General features: G+C 39.7%; 1 protein-coding gene across 1 annotated transcript in view; it reads left to right on the top strand.

Moving 5' to 3' along the window:
• LOC144822877 (solute carrier family 13 member 1-like) overlaps positions 1–21416 on the top strand; it is a 701886-nt gene that overhangs the window by 451869 nt on the left and 228601 nt on the right. Inside the window, exons 9-10 of the mRNA XM_078680852.1 lie at positions 20131–20250; positions 21112–21210. Coding sequence (XP_078536978.1) covers positions 20131–20250; positions 21112–21210 — 219 coding nt within the window. The remainder of the gene's footprint in view (positions 1–20130; positions 20251–21111; positions 21211–21416) is intronic.

The raw sequence follows: 21416 nt of genomic DNA, 5'->3' as shown, positions 1-21416 counted from the left end.
ATAAAATTACACCACAGAACATCCAATCCTGCCTAGGTAAGGTTCCAGCTAAACGGGAACAAATACCATTCTGGTTGGCACAGAAAATTACCCAAATAGAGGCGGTGTTTCCTGACACCACCCCGCTGGAAAAACACAGGATTCTGACTATATGTCTCCCAATGGGAATCGCACCACACATTGAGGACTGTGACACTTGGGGTACAGTCTTTGCTTCCATCTACACAAAAACGCACGGTGTTCCATCCATTTCGGTAATACCAGATGTGCTAAAACAAATTCAAGATGAATACGGTCCAGAACCTGCTTTAACTCTTGGTATGAAATTACTGAAAGACTTCAAGCAGGTCTCGGCTATATTACTAGCCAACATAAAAGGTGAAGCAGCGAACGTGGCGATCCGCCAGAGGTTAAAAGAGACAGATATAGCAGACCAACCAGCTGAAATTGCCAGAATCATAGAAAAATCCTATGAAGAACTAGGCAGAGATAGTCTAGGTGGAATACCAGTAAAACCGCAACTGACTACAAGTCCAGAAAAAACGTTTTTTAACAATAATAATAATTCACCAAAAAAGAACTGGGATGGAAACAAACAATCCAATCCTAAAGAAAAGAAATTCCAGTCCAGAGGAAGGTCGCCTAGGCGAAGAGAGAAATCTCCAAACCCGAGACAAAGGTCACCCCAGAGTGACCCCTCTGGGAATAGATATAACCTTAGAAATAGGGATAATATTAAAAAACCTGATAGATATCAAGACATTGATACACGTCCCTCTCAATCTTTTCAGAATTCCTCGCAGAAATCGGAAAGAAGAGGACGATCAGAAGAGCACGCCAAGTCCAAAGACAAGGAACCTGCTCAACTGAAAAAGAAATTACAATTTCCAAAAAAGAAGGTAGCCAGTATCAAGGTAGTTAACAATGCCGAGAATACTGAGGACACAACTGAAAAACGGAGAGTGGGCTCAGACAATGCTAGACAGCGCAGCAGAGGTGAGCATAGCTCGCAAAGTCCTTATGAATCATCTGGAGACAGTGGACACGAATGAATACCTTCAAGTGGAAACTGCAGATACCAGAGTTAGCAAGCCCCACAAGATATACGAGATAATATTACGTATAGAGGGAGATAAGACTAGGAAAATAAGGGGACTATTTTGGGATAACCTATCCAAGGCCTATGACATCCTTCTAGCTGAAAAAGACTGGCCACCAGAGTTTGTCAGGGAGTGCCCTCATGGCGAAGAAGTAATTATGCCTGCCTTCTCGAATCAAATACCGATTCATTAAAAATACACACTTGCTAGAAAGTGGGCAGTGGCCTTAGCACCTGCTTTATATAAAAATCATGTAGGATGGGATGAGGATTCTCCTCCTCACAAAATCCAGTTAAAATCACAACCAACTGCACAAAGGCAGTACCCAATTAAGCAAGAAGCTAAAAAACAGGTAAATGAAATACTAGACCAGCTAGAATACCAGGGGGTGATTGAAACTTGCACCTCACAAATGAACAATCCTTTGTTTCCGGTCTCCAAACCAGACAATTCATACCGTCTAGTTTTGGATTACCGACACCTTAACACATGTTGCAAAACCTTTGCAGTGCAAAACTCACACAGTGCTGCACTAATGAATAACATAGTGCGCAAAAAATACAAAACAACCTTGGACATCTCCAATGGATTCTTTTGTCAAAACATAGCACCAGAGAGCAGATCTTTAACTGCATTCTCAGTAAATGGCACTCAAAAACAATTCTGTCGGTTAGCCCAGGGGTACAAGAACAGCCCAGGGGTATTCTCAGCGAGAGTAACAGAATTACTACAACTATATGATGATGAAGCATTATCTTATGTCGATGACATTTACTTAACAGATGATGACTTGGAGACTGACTTGAAAAGAGTGAACACCATAATACTTGGGTTCGCTGCAGAGGGTTACAAATTCAACTTCAAAAAGTCCAGAATTGCCCATCTGACGGTCCTATTCTTAGGATATGAGCTATCAAGTGAAGGTAAAAGCCTGGCAGACAATTTCCTAGAGAAATGTGCCGTAATCCAAGCTCCTAAAACACTAAAAAACCTACAGTCAATTCTAGGCTTCCTAAATTTCGGAAGAACATACATTGCAAATTACGCAAAAAGGGTCAAACCCCTTTATGATCTAATTAAACCAGACTTTAAAAGATCCAGTTGGACTCAAACACACACAGAAATTTTGAGATCCTTACAAACAGACATGCTAATTAAAACAAAATTAGAAACACGTGATAACACACGCAACCTTGTGATCCGAGTCATCCCAGGGAGATGCGGATTCACATACCTGACCTCTAATGAGGGAGAAAAGGTACCAATTGCATTTAAATCACACTTGTACACAGAAGCTGAACAGAAATTCAGTAATACAGAAAAAATCATTCGTGCAGTTCAAACCGCAATAGCTAGAGAAAAAGACATAGCTGACGGTAGACATATCACAGTCAGAACAGCAGAATCAGCCTTTGAGGCACTAACAGCACCGTGTAATTTACCAACAACAACATTGAATCCGGAATGGATACAATGGGTGAATTCAATCACAATGGACAAAGTATACTACTTCTTTGATCCAGAACTAGAAGAATTAAAAAATCTAAAATATGAAAAGACGTATCCTCTGCCAATCGACATTCTGCCTCTACGACATTACGCCTGTGTAATCTATACAGACGGACATGCTCAACCCTCCGTTTGGGGAGAACATGCATACAACCCCACATGTGAGATTACAAAAGAAGTGTGGCGCGGAGGTTTACTAAAACCTCTATTAACAAAATCACACTCAGTAGAAACTAATTCAGAACTACAAAATGACATAATAGCTTTGAAAATGGCGCTAGATAATGCGGATCGCGAATTCCCGACACTTATAGTGTCAGATTCATATTACTGCGTCAAAGCATATAACAAGGATTTGCAGACATGGATTCAGAACGGTTACAAAGATGACACAGATGCACCAATAAAGCAGAGACTGCTCTGGGAACAAGTAGCTCTTTTGAAAAAAGAACTACCAAAGACTCACGTGACTCACTCACTGAGTCATCAACGTGATGGCGTTCACGTTGTAGGGAATTCATTGGCTGAAACAGCCGCAGCGGCAGCCACTAAATTGGCTCCCGTAGATCGAAAAAAGCGTACATTAAAATACATTGACGGTGAAACAATGCTGGCGGTGAAAACGTCATCAAAAGGCGACTGCTCAGCGTTACCGATCAACTATCCACTCAATTATACATACATAATCGATGCAAACTCCGTCCCTTTTGCTCGAATCCCTGGAGTGGGGGATAGAGTGATTCCAAACATGGACAGGAGAAGCTTGTTAATCGCAGACGCACACATGGGCGAGGGTCACAGACACCTTAAATTAAAAGATTCTCTGGAAGAATTACAATCACGGTACTGGTGGCCAGGCATGAGCCTGCACTACACCATGTTTGTAAAAAACTGCCCAAACTGCAACAGAGATCGCAGTGGGGAGAGAAGCAGTTTAATACCTCGTCGTATCAAGGCAGATAATATTACCAGCAAAAAGAAGGGCTTGCGATTAACATATACAGGCTAGTTTCCACTTATAATGTAAATCCACAGCACTCGGCTGACGTCCGGACTGTTATACAAGATTTGCGAGTCAAAATGGCATATACGCTAAGAGCATGCTACGTTCGACCATTTCTTTCACTCAGGCAAACCAGCCTGGGGGGGAAACATGGCCAAATGAGCACAGCCCAGCGGGAATCTTCTCACTTCCTTCCTGAGGGTATGGGATGGTGTAAAGAAAAAACCAAGGCAGAAAGCAATCTATAATAGAAAGGATATTAGGTTCGGGAGCTGGGTGGGTCAAACATCTAATAAGTGTCCAACGTAGTCTAAATAACTTGCCAAGAAATTCTCTGAAGGGATTCAGTCCGTACGAATTATTATTCGGAACTAGGATGTTGATCTCTGACCTTGATAGTCAGACTTCAGTGGTAATAGAAAAAACCTTTGATGTCAAAGACCGTTTGGCTATTTTGCAGGACTTAAACAAAACAAGAAAAGACCTGAGCAACATACAGTTGAAACAACAGCCAACAACCACTGAAGAATCACCACCTGTCCCAGCAAGACCTGTCTGGATTCCAAAAGTCGGGGATCTAGTCAGGGAGAAGATCGCGGTAAAGAAGGAATTTGGGCCTTCTTACAGAAAAGCAGTTCCTGTCTTGTCTGTCAACGGGACAAGATCAGTTGTACTACCGCCACTTGCTGGAAAAAAGGAGAACCGAGTTGTATCCATCGACCTGGTAAAACCACAACATGTGGCCGATAACAAACGGTAGGCCAAGTGGACTCCCAATAAGTAGCAGAACACCAAGGTTTGCTACCAGTACAGAGGTCCTATCAAAGAGGCTCATCACATTCGAAACGCCTACAGAAGAACAACAAGGACTATGCAACAATGCAATAGAACTAAGACCTCTGAAAACCCAAATAAAAACATTTAGCAGAGACACACCAATCTACAATGAAGTTCCAAGTGAAAATGCAAGAAACAAAAATCCTGAACCAATTGCAACAATTGACAGAACTGCATCTGGTTACTTCATCAACTTCGATGATTCCTCTGAAGGTTTCAGCCATCATCAAAATCCTTTAAAGACAAAGCTAAGGAACTTTTGAAACAACTGAAAGAACTGAAAGAAACATATCTGGTTTCCCCATGGATTGAATTTTGGGTGGGTTTTGGTGCATTTATCCTCATACTTTGGCTCATCATGGTATTTACTTTGGGACGCTTCATTGAGGGAAAATATGCTAAAATGGACACAGCAAGTCAGAACATCAACTTGGTCCTCAAACCACACACATCTTCACACGTCGAGAAAAGAGAACTTTCTTCAGAACTTTCTTCAGCCAACTTCACAGCAATTCCAATACCTGGTGGGGTAGCCTGGGACAACACTGACTATGAAATTTATCGTCCGGTCGAGATCCTGAAATATCCACACCAAATCAAGATCTCCTTGAGTGACTTTGCAAAACCAAACTCATTTGCTGATGATTGGGACTTTGAAAGTATAAACAATATGATGTCTGACTTAGTAATGTCTGCTAAATTTACAAAACATGATTATTTGCAAGGTTCTACAAATTATGATAGTATGTATTGCTACAACCATTATGGTAACCATTTCTTGCATAAATCTGCACAACCTAGAAATGTTTTAAATTATAATCAATGGGAACATTGTGCTACACCTCCAAAAGGGAGCTCTAGAACCGTTTATGACAAATATTCATACTTTCAAGGTTTTAACACTAGTAATGCTGAAACATTTTATTATAAATTGTCAAACAAGACAGGGATGAAAACCATGATAACCAATACAAAATTAATATATTCAGATATATTCTTTGAAAAAATGAATACTTTTGGATTTGATTATTGGGACAAAAATGTTGATTTGAAAAGTGTTTGGGGTACAAAAGAATGGCAAGTACAGGGTTTAGAAGCTTTGTTTAGAGCCTGCATGATCCCAGAACAAATGATATTTTTAAATGATACTGTTCAACAAACCACCTGTCTTGGCTTAGCCAAAATCAAAGATTTAAATAACCTGTCTATTCCAAAGCCAATAATGTTTAGCAATAGATCTGAAACAGATGAAGAAATAGACATAAACCATATACTTAACCAAAACAGAACACATCCTGATTGGAAACAATGGTTGATCTGGCCCACAGATACAAATCACTGTCAAGATAGATTCCTGAATAAAACACAGGGTTTCAAAATGACCAGGCCAGACCCTAGATATCCCCAAAGACATCACCCAGGGATAATAACAACCTACAGTGTGGGCAAATTATGCCTTCAATGGCTACAAACTTCCACACTGCCTGAAATTAAGCAACACCTAACTTTACTTACTGATGGTGCTGACTTGCGTGATTTCATACTGGGACCACGCAAACAGCGTCAAAAGCGTTTCATAGCAGCCTCTGTATATGCAGCATACAATGAGGCCTGGAAGGTTACTCAAATTGAGACAGCAGAAAGAATACGGGAAATTGACCGTATCAATTTGGAAAAATCACTTTCTGTAGTGGACAATGGGTTAATGACTCTGTCCTCCAGAATTTTTTCTTTGGACAGCATTGTGTCGTCAGCAATCGATATATTATCGCAAGACTTACTGTTATTACAACATGGTCAGTCACAATTGCGTTCTATTGTACAGCTAGGCTGGACGTTACAAAATCTGCGTTCAGGCTATGTGCCTTGGCGTTTAATCAACACAACGTCACTATTCCAAATCTTTAACCTTACTGATAGACAAATCGGTATGGCGCAGAAGGGTGCTGATTATACAATCTTGAGCATTGAAAAACTAGAAAGATTACCGTTGACAATGTCAGAACGACCTGTCAGTGAATGGATAATCCACGGAATCATAAATATTCCAATCTCAACCTTCAGGTTTCAATACTGCCAAAAATATATACAGGCTGGCATGTACGAGAAATTGGGAAAGGGGTACCTTAAAACAACTTGGAACCTGCCCTATTCACATGCATGTGTCAGTAATAAAGGACAGAAAGTGTTTCTTAGTGGCAACAATTGTGCTATGTCACTAAGCGGCACACTTCTGTGTAACGGTATTAGTTTGCACGGAGCCTGTGAAGGGAATTCATACAACCTTTCATGTCACCAGCAAGGCGCACCTGCAACTGAAATAGAACCATTCTTTCAAAGACTCTATAATGGGAGTTACATTCTTATTGTAGACCCCAGATGTTGTAGTCTTATGCCCGGGACTCCTTATCTCGTCACTACGACGGCGAAGGTCAAGTGCTGTGGACGTTCTTTGTTCCCCAGCTCCTTTCCAGACAGGGAGGCGAGGGCATGGCCCAGTTTGAAAATTACTTCTATTCGAATAGACACTTTAAGCAGAATGAAAACAGTGCTTCTTCAGACGCCTACAAGGCTCACGTCATCAAAAGAAACGTATGATCTACAAGTCGCAAGGACGACTGCAGAGATACATACATTACTATCAACCAATTCCCCCGTACATTTCGCGGAAATCCTGAGCGAAATCTTAAATATTTCTGATACCACTGGGGTCTCAAAGGTATTTAAGACAGTATTTTCGATGGCATTAACACCATTCAAAGCCATACTGGGTATTTTTCCAGATTTCGTCCATTCGATTTTTGGCGGACTTCCCCTGATCCTGGGACTAATTGCAGGAATCCTATTCCTAGTCCTTATTTTTCGTTATGGCAACCCATGTCACAGATCAAACTCTCGCGACAATGGAAGATACGATCCTAGCCATTGGATACCGGGACCGGATATCAAAAATCCTGGGACTCTCCCGGCTTAGAGACCTAAACATGACTTGGTTTCTATCATTTCGACCAATGTGGCAAAGGTGTGTTTTACCTGTACTAAGGTGTCTGCTATGCGGAGAAGAATGCGTGTTAGACACCTGTCTGACGCTACAATCGGATGCGCCGGTGGATGCAGATACACTGTTGGTTCCTACCAAGGTTCACGCTTTGTGCTGCCCTCAAAGGCTGCCAATCCTGATGACGGCATTCCTGGAATCTTCACCACTGTGATTGAAGGGTAGTGAAGTTCAAGATGAAAGCAGCATCGAACAGGTACGACCTTCTGTCAGCAATGCAAATCAGAATGTCAATGCAGACAATCATGCGCATGAATGCATGGTTACACCTATTTCCGACTTAGTGGAACTTTCCCATGAAGCTGTTGACAGTTTTTTCGAAAGCCTGAATGATATGATGTTCTCTCCGGAACAGAAATAGAGACTTTTGAGTAAACTCGCACACGGCGTTCCCTGAATTCGGCCTTCAACTTTTAAAAAATAAAGTCACATGAACAATAACAATCCAGTTCACGGACAGCAACTTTTTTCAGCAAGCCCCTTAAAATATTTTTCTATATATTTTTTTCCCGGGACACTGATCTTCTGCTTAAAGTAAGAAACTATTCCTAGAGAACTAAGATTTCTATTTTTAGATACTTTATATAGACTTTAGCTGCCCGCTGGTATGTTCACAAGAATTTTATTATGTGATGAAATGGTCTCGACTTTCCTTTCTGTATAGCTATATTAAGAGCCATTTCATGTGTACTACTCATATACCAAAGAGCAATAATACATAAAAATGCGTGTTTACTTTTGCATTTAATTCATAGCTTAAGTGCATACAATATATATGACTGCAATTTTTCAGTATATTTGAAAATTTCGAAATGCATTTATGTATTTTGGGGTGGTACGGTATACACTATACTCTATAGTATGTTGTACTATGTTATACTATGCATAGATTAGTAGATATGACCATAGTTAGCGTGGAGTGGGTGTCGTGTATTTCTATAGGTTCTGAATCAGTCCCCCTATTCCTGACCCTATTCTGGTTAAACTTACTAGCTAGTTAACTAACAGTCAGCCCATGAGGCAAGAAATCCCCCATGATGCAGATACCGTTATCTGACGCAGTCACACTACGGCACAGGAACGTGTTATCTGATTAGGTCATAACGCTTGAGATCTAATTAGACAAGCGACATTCCTCCAGCCCCTGATAAGGCATACGACGTTCTCATAACAAATCAAACCTATGACAACCTGGAAAATCCGTGCGGCCATTGTTTTGATTTCACAGAGAACTTTAGTAAAGAATGTGCTAACGAGCAAGTCGTATGACATCTTTATTGACGTACCTATGTCCATCCTTACGTCAATCCCGGCACCTTTAAGGTATAAATATTGCCGACCTTGCCCTATGCAAACACACGCGTGGTGACAAGACGGAGCAGCCATACTTGCCGAAGCCGAGAGCAGAAGCAGACCCCGCTGGCAGCAGCCCCGCCTTCCTGACGCGCTGAGAGACGCGCTGCTATCTCAAGCCGAGAGACCCAGCACCGGCGCTTCTGGGCAGCCCTCGCAGGCAGCCTGGAATATCGAGAGCAGAGAAAGAGATACCATTCCTCATCCATCCTAAATTCCAGGTACAGAACTGAATAACCCCTCACAGAGAATTCTTTAGTTATTCACTTGGCAAAAACAAACTTAACTTAAACTGTAACTTTCTATTCCCGCCCACGCATTAGACTTAGGTCAGGTACACGGGGTAGGCGTATTTAGAGACACCAGTTGAGTACGTTTAGTCAAATGTATATGTGTATGTAAATATATTTTAATCATTTTAAAACATCATATGGCTCAGAAACCATATCAATGTTTTTACAGTATTATTTTATACTATTGCTTTTAATGTATGCACTTTACTTAACTATAAGTATTGCAATAATATCGATCCATTTCTCTTGTACGAGAAAAGAGACTGATCAATAAATAACACCTTTTTATTGAACACGCCCGTCTCTTCCTTTTCTCTACATTCTGATGAGACTAAGAATGCACGTACTGACTGAGTAAAATAATTGCCTTGTGCTCACACGACTCTTGAGATTGACTCTTGATTAGGGGAGAGCAAAGTTGTCATGTTCTATGGTTGTCAGAAACTAAATCCCTTCTTGTCTAATCAGGGGAGTTAATCCTTCCTTGAACATTCGAGAAAGTTTCTAGCGAACTCTGAGCTTAGCTGGCAAACCCAAAAATTAAGTCTAGTATCGACAGTAGTAGACCTAGTTAACGTCTGGTCTAGGCCTTTACTGCTGTAGGTACTATTCCAATGCGCAGAGCCTATTGGGAAAATAGGAGCTACACTACACTTGGGCTCGGCCTTTAATGTTCGTTGCAGGAACCCAAAGAGCAGAATGATTTAACCTTCACTCCATATCCAAGACATTGATAAGCTATTACTTTGTCGTCCATTGGTTGGACACTCACTTGTTGTTGGTTTAATAAGATTAAATACGGCTAGGCCCATGTGGCTGAGCATCACGATCCCTATACAGTGCGTAATTCGTCACAAATCAGGATTTCTACAACCCATAGTTCCTATAGGCCTTTTCTCCTAAGCGCTCCCTGAAACACGGTTGAGCCCACCCTGGCCTTTAGAAGCCAGGGTGAACCCGATGATGAAGCATGGCACTATTAGAGTGTGTGAGGGTTATCATACAAAGAGGAATTTCTCCCAGTTTTGTTAGAGATAGATGATCTGACCTCCTGAGAAGAGAATTGTGCCATTATTTGATATTCCATTTGTTATATCACTTTCCTTTGTGTGGGACACTGTTGTTCATTATTATGTTAATGCTCATATCTCAGAGTGCAAAATGACATTTATTTTGCTTGATTATTTTTCTTGTTGTATCAGAGTAACAAACCTGCGCCAACTCCTGGACTAAGCCTCAAGTCAGCTCACCCAAACTAAGTGGAGTAGTGTGGCTCACTGGTTAGAGGCGGCAGGCCTGAGAGCAGAAGTCAGCCCGGGACCAGGGTTCAATTCCCGATGCGGCAGGGTCGTGGACCTTGGTCAGCGGACTCGATAATTCTCGCTTCGGTGCTTACTATATTCAGGGGTTCCACTCGGCAACTCTGGGCATTAGCTTGCCTAATCTCCACAACGGCCCCACCAATTCCGGGGATGCTTGGCTCCACCTTGGGGACTCCCAGCAAGGGACCATCCCACAGGGAAAGCCAGGACGGGTTCCCCAGAGTTATACAGCGCCGGGACGCCCCGTTGCTGGGGCAGCTGTGCGCTTTACAAGTATACTACATTTACATTTACATTTACATTTACATTTGTGGGGAATCAGGAGCTCAAAGGGGCGTTCTCAGTTTGTTTTATAATAATAGGCCGTGGGACACCAGTGATAAACAGTAGTACACACCATGGATATCGTCCAGTAGAATTCACCCAAGAATTTCAGAGATAAAAGCCTTATAACCTTACTTCCCATTACCAACCAGCTTTGCATAACTTTTACCATGACTGTGCGTAGATCCGTGCAGAACAAAGTGTCCGACAATGTCTTGTTATACTTATAACTAAATTGAGGGAACATTTACAGGGGCGTAGCTTTGGTGGGGAGGGGTGTTTGGGGTGTAGCACCCCCCTAATAAATATATTTTCTGATAAATAGTTGGTTACAAGTGCTTTCATTCGGGTATTATGAGATGTCAGTCAGATTTCTCCAGTGATGTTTACATAAACACAGACAATGAGAAAACCAGATCTGATGAGAGCTACCTGATATATTAGTACACTGTTTATTATTAATTTTTAGAATATGCCCTAAACTGTGCAGTAATTGCCATTGGTGAACAGATGGGAGTCTCTCCTGTGCTTTCACATTGCAAGTTTTTATTTTTATCATTTTACGTTTTCAAATAGAAATCCCAAAATCATTGTAGCACGTTCCACCATAACATGAGCCATAGATAAGCCACCATGATGGCTATGCGAGTTCATGCTTGCGGCTGACATCTAATGTGATCTGAAAGTCAGAAGTGAGAATCTCGGAAAGGTCGGTAAACCAAGTGCCATTAAACTGGGTAATAGTAACATCGGTTATTTTTAATGCTGAAAAATTACATAAGTGCAGTATAAACGTCTCGGAATGCTGCATTTGGTACCTGTCATTATTTTTTATGCAAACTCTTGTTTGCAGCAGTTATGGAAGAGAGGGCAATGCATTCAGATCCAGCAGTTATTATTGAACTAGATCTGCGACCCAGGACCGGACCATCCTGGATGCCTGGTGCAGTTTGACGGCACAGGCACACATTCAACTGCACCTGTACTTTGTGCATTTTACATTCAGAGCATCAATCTGTTTGGGTGGCAGAGGTTTCTTATTTTCAATTGCAGCTGGGCCAAACACAAATGCTTCACTTAATGCTTTCACCATACTAATTCAACACTAATCCTTATGGGTTCCAGAGTAGCGTACTATTCGCCAAAACAGCGCTTTAGAACTCCATAAGGGGTAGAAGGCACTATATAAATACACATCTCTTTCCCTCATCTATCCCGCCACCTACCCTTCTCTATCCAAATAACTGAATAACATATCCACCACTCAAATTACTTCATATTTCTCTATGCTAATTTTCAACACTAATCCTTTTTCGGTTCCGGAGTAGCGTGCTACTCGCCAGAAAAGCGCTTCAACACCCATAAGGGGTAACAGGTGCTATATGAATGCAAACCTTTCTTCCCCTTCTATCCCTACGCTATCCTTCTCACTCCAAATAACTGACTAATATCCACCACTCAAATTACTTTCATATTTCACCATACTAATTCACCACTAATCCTTTATGCGTTTCCGAAGTAGCGTGCTGATACACCTCATCAGGGGTAACAAGAGCTATATAACTACAAACCTTTATTCCTTCTCTATCCTTCTGCTATCCTTCCAAATCCAAATAACTGACTAACCTATCCACCACTTAAAATGTACTTGCATGTTTCACTATACTAAGTCAACACTAATCCTCCATGGGTCCGGAGCAGCGTGCTACTCGCCGAAAAAAAACACTTTCACGTCTCGTCAGGGGTAGTAAGCGCTATACAAATGCAATTACAAAACAATACAATACAATACATTCAGCATTTCTTTTGGTGGAGTCTCATCTTGGGAGGTAACAGGCTGGAGCCTAATACCTCTATATTAATGCTATTGAGGAAACAAAAACATTCAGCTTGTCACTTGACAAGTGCTGAAGAGATTAGTCATGATTTGGAAACAGATTTTTGACTTTTCCAAGTATTTTTATGCAAGTAATAGGTTTGTGCTTTGAGAATGTCAGATATCTGTTTACAGGCGTAATAGTAACTTGTGCCCGGTAGGTAATCAGGTAACACAATGATCTATGCAACAAAAGTAGTAATCCACAGAGATATCTATTTATAGCTGAAATATGTTACACTGGATCTATGGCAAATTTCAAGATATCCACAAAAGATAAAAATCCATGTAATGAAATGAACTTGCACTCATTTACATGGGGGTTGTCCAGAACATGTTGCATGGATATGACCCTCCTGGACCTACAGTGAGCACCTCTACTAAACATACTACTGACACATTGTTACTACTCGTTGCAAAGTAAAATGTAAATAACAAGCAACTTTTATAGATTTCTTTCATTTCCAAACATATGAGGTAACCTTACAAGCGTATCTGTCACCAGACTGAAATCTTTTAACAGTAAGCTTGAGAAGTAAGATGAGAAACATTTCTTTACCGACTTTGAAAAACAACTTAAAATCTGACTTTTTAATAGCCTATTAGCAGGAAGCTTAAAAAAAACTGTTAATAGAAAGCAACTGGCGAATATTTGTATGTCTCACCACAAATGCACGATGGAACTCCACAGGCATTTACCACACATGCCTTTACAATGCTATCTCTACCCCTATTGCGATGTTAACAACGTGTTACTTTACCACGCAAGTTATTACAATGACTTCCCTTGGGGTGGAGGGGGCGCTGGACTTTGGAATGGTATAACTTACTACTCCAAATCCAGATTTCCATAATACTTGTGAAATACATGGTGAAGGAAAATGTATTTGATACTCTGTAGTATGGTTTGGGCATTGTGCCTAGATCATTCAGTGTTCAGGGGACGTATACATACACACAAACACAGTATTTACTTTACATATAATTCATTAATGTCCGATGTATTGTTTTTGTTTTTCCTATTGGTAAACATTTTATAATCCCAGGTAAATATCTGGATTGAATCAATACTTTTATGTGATAAGTCTATGTTATTGTCAGGAAATGAGTGGCGCAGAAGGCTATTACTCACTGTCTTTCCTTCGCAAAGAAAATAAAAACCTTTTCTGAGATCTCTGTACACTTTTCTATTTCTTAAGTTTATGATCACATATAAGTTCAGCCATAAAGCGATTCATTTTGGTGAGTCTGTTCGCAGAGCTGTACTCTACAACTACCACAATGTACCTTCTTCACTCATTATTTCACACAGATGACATATTAACTCTGATATTTAATGAGGCTGCAATAACGCACTTAAACTCTGACATATTAACTCTGTTATTTAATGGGGCTGAAATAACTCACTTAAAGTCTTACAAATGTCCTTCTTTATATATTTGTAAAACTGTGATTTGTAGTCAAAGACTTGCATGTTTCTGTCAAATTGAGAAATACCAGATATTATAAGTTCTAGGGTAGTATTACTTTTAAATGAGTGCCATACTACTAATATTAAAGTGGAGTGGAGTCAGGCTAAATTGCTACTCCAGATAAATATGTTTCTTCTGAATTACTTTCTTTGGTCATATGAATTGCAGTAACAAATGACTATCATATAGTCTATTTTACAAGCTGCTTAAATTGCAAGGTCTAATGAGAAGCGGAATATGGTATAATGATGAAACAAGTGTACATAGTAGGATTACAACTATGCACAGTCTGGACAGCAGCGTGTATAGTCCCTACCTTCAATGTTTTGTTCACTTTTGGTATGTTGCAGCCGTATTCTTATCTAGATTTTCTACCTTTATCTTACCAATATTTGCCTGCTAAGAAGGTTAAAGGTAAGGACATCAACTTCATAATAACTTTGTATACGACCAAATCAATCCAATTTAAAGGATCACTGACTACGAAATAAGATTTTAAAGATTTATTACAAAGCCAAGAATAACTGAACATACTGGCACCTCAGCAAGAGGTTAAGGAAATAAACGGGCACTAATAAAAACATAATCCTACGCAGGAGTCTCAGACGACTCAGGATTATAATCAGAGTTAAGCTACAGAGCTCGTTCTAAGATGCTCCTTCTTGCTTCCCCTCTAGCCCTTCTCCTCTCCACCCTCTGGGTACTGTCCTTAATACAAAATCCCCAAAACATTAAAACCGCCCTAAACTCACCCCTTCAGGCAGGTCTTCTCTCCTGTACTTTTCCAACGAAACTTCAACTTCATCCAAAAAACATTGGTGTGTCCTTGGGTCCCAGGCACCTTCTCTACTAAGAGTATCGTCTTGCCATTCCTGTTCACTCCCACGGTGCCTGCCTCTACCATCCTAACTCCTAAAACAAAAGGTTATTCTTCCTAACGAAACATGTGCCCTTGCACTTGCAACAGAAAGCCTGTGAGCAGATCGACCTTGCACGAACACAAACCTACAATCCAAAATTCGACTAGGAAAAGGAGCCTTCCCAAGGAAAATACATTTCGGGCATGCAATATTCAGCCAACCTAAGAAATCACAATTAGGCCTCTATCGATGCTTCCACACAATCAGGCCTTTACACATTTAAACACATTTCTTAGCTACATTATAAGCATTACATTCAAATCATTTTAAAAGCATTATATTTAACTCGTGAATAAGCAAACCTACATGTGCAACTTTTAACATGGTGCACGTTTAATCCTAATGCAATATCTTATACACTAAGCAATAATTTCTGCATTATTTAAAGCATATTCTCAGTTTAAATGCTACATTAGTCTTCGAACTATATGAATACTCCTAAACATTCTAACATAAATTGATTAATTACTACATTTCTAATGATCACACGTTAATACAGACATGGCACCTTATCAGGTATCAGTGTTAAACTGAAAGTCCTCTGCTTAGTGGTTCAAAGCTAATCAGCACTGTTCTTAATCATTTCTGGGCAGCCATATTAAAATGTTCCCTCAGTCAGTTAACAATGTAACATACCCACTGAGGTAACTCCTGTTTAGAGTTGGGAGGACTCAGAGCACAGCTCTATAACGAGTACACCCAAATTGTACAACTTTAGGTGGTGATAGAATTAACAACTTCTTGAGACTATCGTTTTACTACTTAAGACATATCTGATCATCACCTAGTCCTCGTTTCATCCTAATGGTAGAAATATTTAACTGCACATGACAAAAAACACACACACTTTTAAATGTATTATTATCTGATTTAAAAAAAAAGCAATCAGCCAGCATATTTGTAGCTCTGTGCCAAAAATCTAGTGCACCCAAGGATTCAGTAACATTTGGAATCCCCTTTGGCTATAATTGCCAGTCAGTCAATAAACTTTGGCCCTCGGACCATAAAAGTACACACAAGAAAAAAAACATGTTATTCACTATAGTAGCAAATACTAAAAGCACAGCATAAAATAGTGGATCTCTATAAAACATACCATAACATATAATAAAGGAAATACACTTCATGAGTAAGACATACTATGCTATTATGCATCATCAAACTTTGTTAAAACCCGTTTAAAACACAGATAGGGTTCTGTACGAAGATCAGAACACCTAAAAATCCCAATTTAAATAAAAGGGGAGGAATTATTCGGAGGGGTACTTGTTTCTTACTGTCAGGGCACGATTGACGAAATTTCTCACAGCCACACATATCTCCATATTCTCCAGTTTTTTCAAACACGCAAAAGCCTCCCCGTGAGTATTGGTGTTAAGAAATGGAAGATAGGGGACAAAAAGCATTTCATGGCATAGGTGTTCAAGGTACAAAACACAATAAAGTACATTATGCAATATTATTGCTTGGGCAGCTCCACAATGATGATCCCCAGGCTACATTCCTAGGGAAGACAACTAGAAAATGCAATACGTTAAAACACAGTCTAGTTAAAAAAAATCCTCCTGTTTCCCTTACGAAACCAGGCGATGTAGACTCAAACCCAAACATAAGATTGATCAAGTTGTTATTAAAAGTAGCCGAGAGCTTATCAAATTCCACTTGGTGGACTCTACTCTGTCTGCTCCAGAAAGCCTCCTTCACATTGAATATGGTCTTTGGGTCAATAGGATTGCTAAATTCCTTCTTAATATATCTTAGCCAGGGGATGTTTTGCGCATGATCAAGAATAAAAAAACAGTCCTTCAAAATATTTCCCCAGACCCTGAGCCACAGGAATAGTGGGTCCAGTTTACTTTTATCCCCCAAGAGGCTAGCCCTAATTTTGATAAACACATAACGGCAGGGGTAGATTGTGGGACCGCGAATACTATATGCAGAAATTTATTTGGCAACAATAGCCATTTCCGTAAGAATATATAACTCTTTCTTCTTGCCTACTCCTTCATTCAAAACTGACGGAACCAATACATAATCAATTTCAATGGATGGTCATTCAAATGACATGTATCTTATTTCCATCCCTTGTTCATTCTACACATGCCACATTCCCTCCCCTGTGCTTCTAAAGCCTAGTAGTCTAGTATCCAGATGTATTTACTTTTTAAACAAGGCTTCTGAATAATGACTTATGTTTGGATAAATAATGACAAAGTGAGATTTGTGTTTGTCACATAAGGTTAGACTTATCTGCTGTTAGGAATTGGTGAAAACTGTATGAAGGTCAGGTGTTATGTAATCCCGTAGCATTTAGGCATGTCTGTTTTCTTTTTCACACTATTGCATACAACTGAGGTTGGATCTCTGGACAGGAAGATGCTAGAGATGCCTGGTTTCCATTGTGCCTCCTATCTTAAGTGTAGATATTATTCTCATATCTGTCAAAGTCCTTTACTTTTTCAAGGTGAAGAATGTACTGGAGATTGAACTTATTAACTATTATTGTTTTTGTAAACTATTTTGTGAGTGTCAAACCTCATGCCACCTCCTTGAATAAGCTTTAGCTGTTCAATCTTTCTACTTTATGAGAATTATACCGCAATGTGAGAAATTGGTTTGAGGGTAGGTTGGGGTTTTAAATCTGCTCATGCAACAGGCACAATCTCTGTCAGGGTGAACCACAAAAGTTACTAAATTAACCTTTGCTTAATCCTCTGGTAGCTTGGTACAACAGCAGTCAGGCTTAACTTAGAGGCAATGTTTAAAGTATTTGTGCTGCACACAGTAATAAAATGAAAGCACAACACGAGAAAAATCCCATAACAATTCCCAAAAATTGAGTAAATGTTAATAACTTATTTGACACCAAAATGACAAAAATCCAATCTGTAGAACATGAGTTCTGAATTTTTAAAGCCTAAGGTAAAACCTAGCATCTACAAAAATCAAGGTACCAAACTCCAACATTTAGTCGCTCGAGCTCGGGTCAAAGTAAAAAAATATGGCCAACTACGATGGAGCACGAGCCAGGTACAAAGAGTGGATTGGTCAGTGTTTACCTTCGGATTTAGAATAGTTTTCAAGAAAAATGTTCTGAGAAAGTAGAAGTTCACTGGGGCAAGGCTGCAGGCGCTGTCCGAGGAGGAGCCGGTATTGTTGGGGAGCCACTGAACAAGGTTTTGCTGCTATAGAGAAGTACATAGTGGTAGATGGCATGAAGTCAGGCTGACCGGTGAAGTACTTTGGGTAGATAGATGAGCTGGAAAATGACAACTTGCAAAAAGTGACTTCTTAAAAATTGTAACTTAAAATCCGACTCTACCATTAAAGATGATTTTAATTTACAATTTCTAAGACACCAAACATGAAATCTTAACCTGTTCCTAATCAAAAGTTAGCATTTATTACGTGTAATAATGCAACCCAATGTTATTCAACGGGAGACGAAGGCCTCACAGTACTGAAAAATGAATTTGTGAGCTTTTCTCTACCAGAACATGTAAAACTTAAAAGTATGTATCCAACCTTATAATTACAATGTACCCTGCCCTATGGACTACCTAGGGCCTACCCTAGTTAGGGCTGACTTATATGTAATAAATGGGAAGGCTAACACTTGGCAAGGGGTTTAGTTTGCCAAGTTGAATTGGCAGTTTAAAACTGCATGCAGGCTGCATTGGAAGTCCTGGAACATGTTTTAGGGGGCTACTTAAGTGGTTGGCACAATAAGTGCTGCAGGCCCACTAGAAGCTTTTAATTTACTGACCCTGGGTATATGGTATACTACTTTACTAGAGACTTAAAAGTAAATGTAATATTCCTATCAGGTGTAAGCCAAGTTTACTATGTTTTAGGGAGTGATCACAAGCACTTTAGCACTGGTTAGCAGAGGTAAAGTGCACAGAGTCATAAAGTCAGCAAAAACAAATTCTGAAATATAGGAGGGTGAAGGCAAAAGGTTAGGGAGAACACCCCTCGAAGGATGACAGGTTTGACATGGGCTATATGAAATAGGTTAGTATTCGGGACCAGGACACTGGTAGCACACTACCTCAATAGTCGAAATTGAGAACAGTAACCCCTGACTGCCATGGGATTCCAAGAAAATACCTCATTGTTGGAATCACAGAAGCTAGGGCTGATAGAAAGATTTTCTCCACCTAAGATTGATCCTAAGGTAGATCTTTTTGCTGCAGTCCTACTCCCCCTCTCAATTCGTCACACTTGCTGCTTGTTTGACCAATTTGCCAGAAAAGACTGGGATGGGTTGAGAGGGCATTCCAGAAGAGTTGCTGGACCCCCTTTTCAGATTTGCCAAAGTAAATCCTGCGGACCTTGCACAGAGACATTTTAAGGCATGGGTAAAGTGGGCTCTGGCCAGGGCCCCCTGCCATTCAGGAAGCCCCTTGATAGAGCCAGCCCTGTTCTGCAGAGAGTCTTGCCCTGATGACCATGAATAACCCTTAAACAGATTGCTGTAAATAGGATTTTCCTTCCGTTTATTTTTATTCTGGGTAATGTGTGCAAGTCTATTACAGACATTTTGCAGACAAATGTTGTGTTTTTGTTTCATGCAACATCCATAAAAAAAGTTTCTTTAGATCCAAATAGGATCTCAGATATGAGAAATGGGAGGATATCACATAGATTATTTGCAGTAATATTAGTAAGCTTCTACTGTCTTACAATATTGAAAACATACATCACTATCCCTGAATATTAGGTATAAACACATTTAGAATTTGAACCAGTGTGTCTGTGATTGTTTGTGATCTGGCCAAAGAGGACCCTATGGAGAGCTGAAACAGGATCATAAAGCTGATCCGCATAGGTGGCCCCCAAAATACGTTTGGCCAACAGCCCCCCAAAACCCTAAGATGTCCCTGACCCTGCAGAGTACTTTGTACCTTCCTGATAATGTCTTGTGAGGAGTTTTGTACATGTAATGGTATGCTGCACAATTGTAAAGACGCAATAAACCTTTAGAAAATTAAATAACTTGATAGGCTACAATGTGTTATTTGGTCATGTACATCTTTAGTGACGTTTACCACCTCTTTCAGGCACTATCCCCGTTGTGAAGTCATGAATTTTGGAACTTGGATTGCATTCTCGTTTCCAATGGCCTTATTAATCCTCTTACTTTCCTGGTTATGGATAACATGGCTTTTCCTCGGCTTTAGGTTTGTATGAACTTCTTTCATTTTTCTTTCAACCATACACTCGTAAGTTTGTGAACTTTGAGTTCTGATTGAAAATCTAAAATTACCAGGTACAACAAAATAATATTGATAATGACCTTTAGTTAGCATTTGTGTACTGAGGAAGACGTGCTTTGGAAAGGGTGTTAGGTCTATTTTGTGCACTTTTCTTCTTTAAAGTCGAGTTCAGGCAAAGAATTTCTCGCTTGAAGTTGCGCAGTAGGCATATTTATAAATAATGAAAGAGGTTAAATGGAAGGTTGTTTTGGAAAATAGCAATGCTATCTGAAATAAAATACGGACAATTAGGGAATTATAGTCACTGTCAGTACAGGTTCACTACTCAATAACGTTATAAAAATGTTTTTTGTACGTACTTACATACAGTCATATTTTCCTACTCTCTGTTGCTAAATTGTTGAGATACAGATGTGCTTTTGTCCTAAGTGGTTGTTAACTCAAGACAGTTCACACATTTTCTTTAGCTCCTTGATGGCAAAATTGAGCAAAACTGCTTTTTCCTCAGTGCTTCAATAACAGAGTGTTTGTGATTCTTTACTATTCTTCACTGGACTTGGATATATTTTTGCCTCTAATGATTTTGTAGTTTACAGTTTTAAAGAATAAAGAAACTTCTCCTTTAATGGCTTTAAGTGGCTGCCAGAATAGGCATATAGTGACACCTACAGCACAGTTAACTGCAGGTTATACTCTATTGAAAGGCACAAGGGCAAAATAACAGATTCTTTGGAGGAAAACCATATTTTTCTTGTAAAATACTATGCTTATCATTTCGGAACTAATGTGTTACCCGATGTTTCAAGATGTTCTACTTCATTTCAGCTTTAAAGAAATATGTTGTGGCAAAAAAGAGCATTTGCAGAAAGATGAAAATTCCAGGAACATTTTGAAACAAGAATACGAAAAACTAGGGCCATTCAGGTAAAGAGCACCCTTTTTCTTTTAGTAAAAAAACTTCAAATGCAGGTACTTTTATATGTTTTGTAATGTGGCATATTAAAACAAAAGGTTTTCAGTGAAATTTCCCAAATATTCCCAATAACCTGTTATTCTACTACATGCATTAAAGTATGTCTCAGCACATGGAACATTCCAGTGTAAAAGAGATACTTGTCACTAAACACCTA

The sequence above is a fragment of the Lissotriton helveticus genome, chromosome 3_1 (assembly GCF_964261635.1).
Source record: "Lissotriton helveticus chromosome 3_1, aLisHel1.1, whole genome shotgun sequence".
Taxonomy (NCBI): Eukaryota; Metazoa; Chordata; class Amphibia; order Caudata; family Salamandridae; genus Lissotriton; species Lissotriton helveticus.
This window is presented reverse-complemented; position numbering and strand designations above follow the sequence as displayed.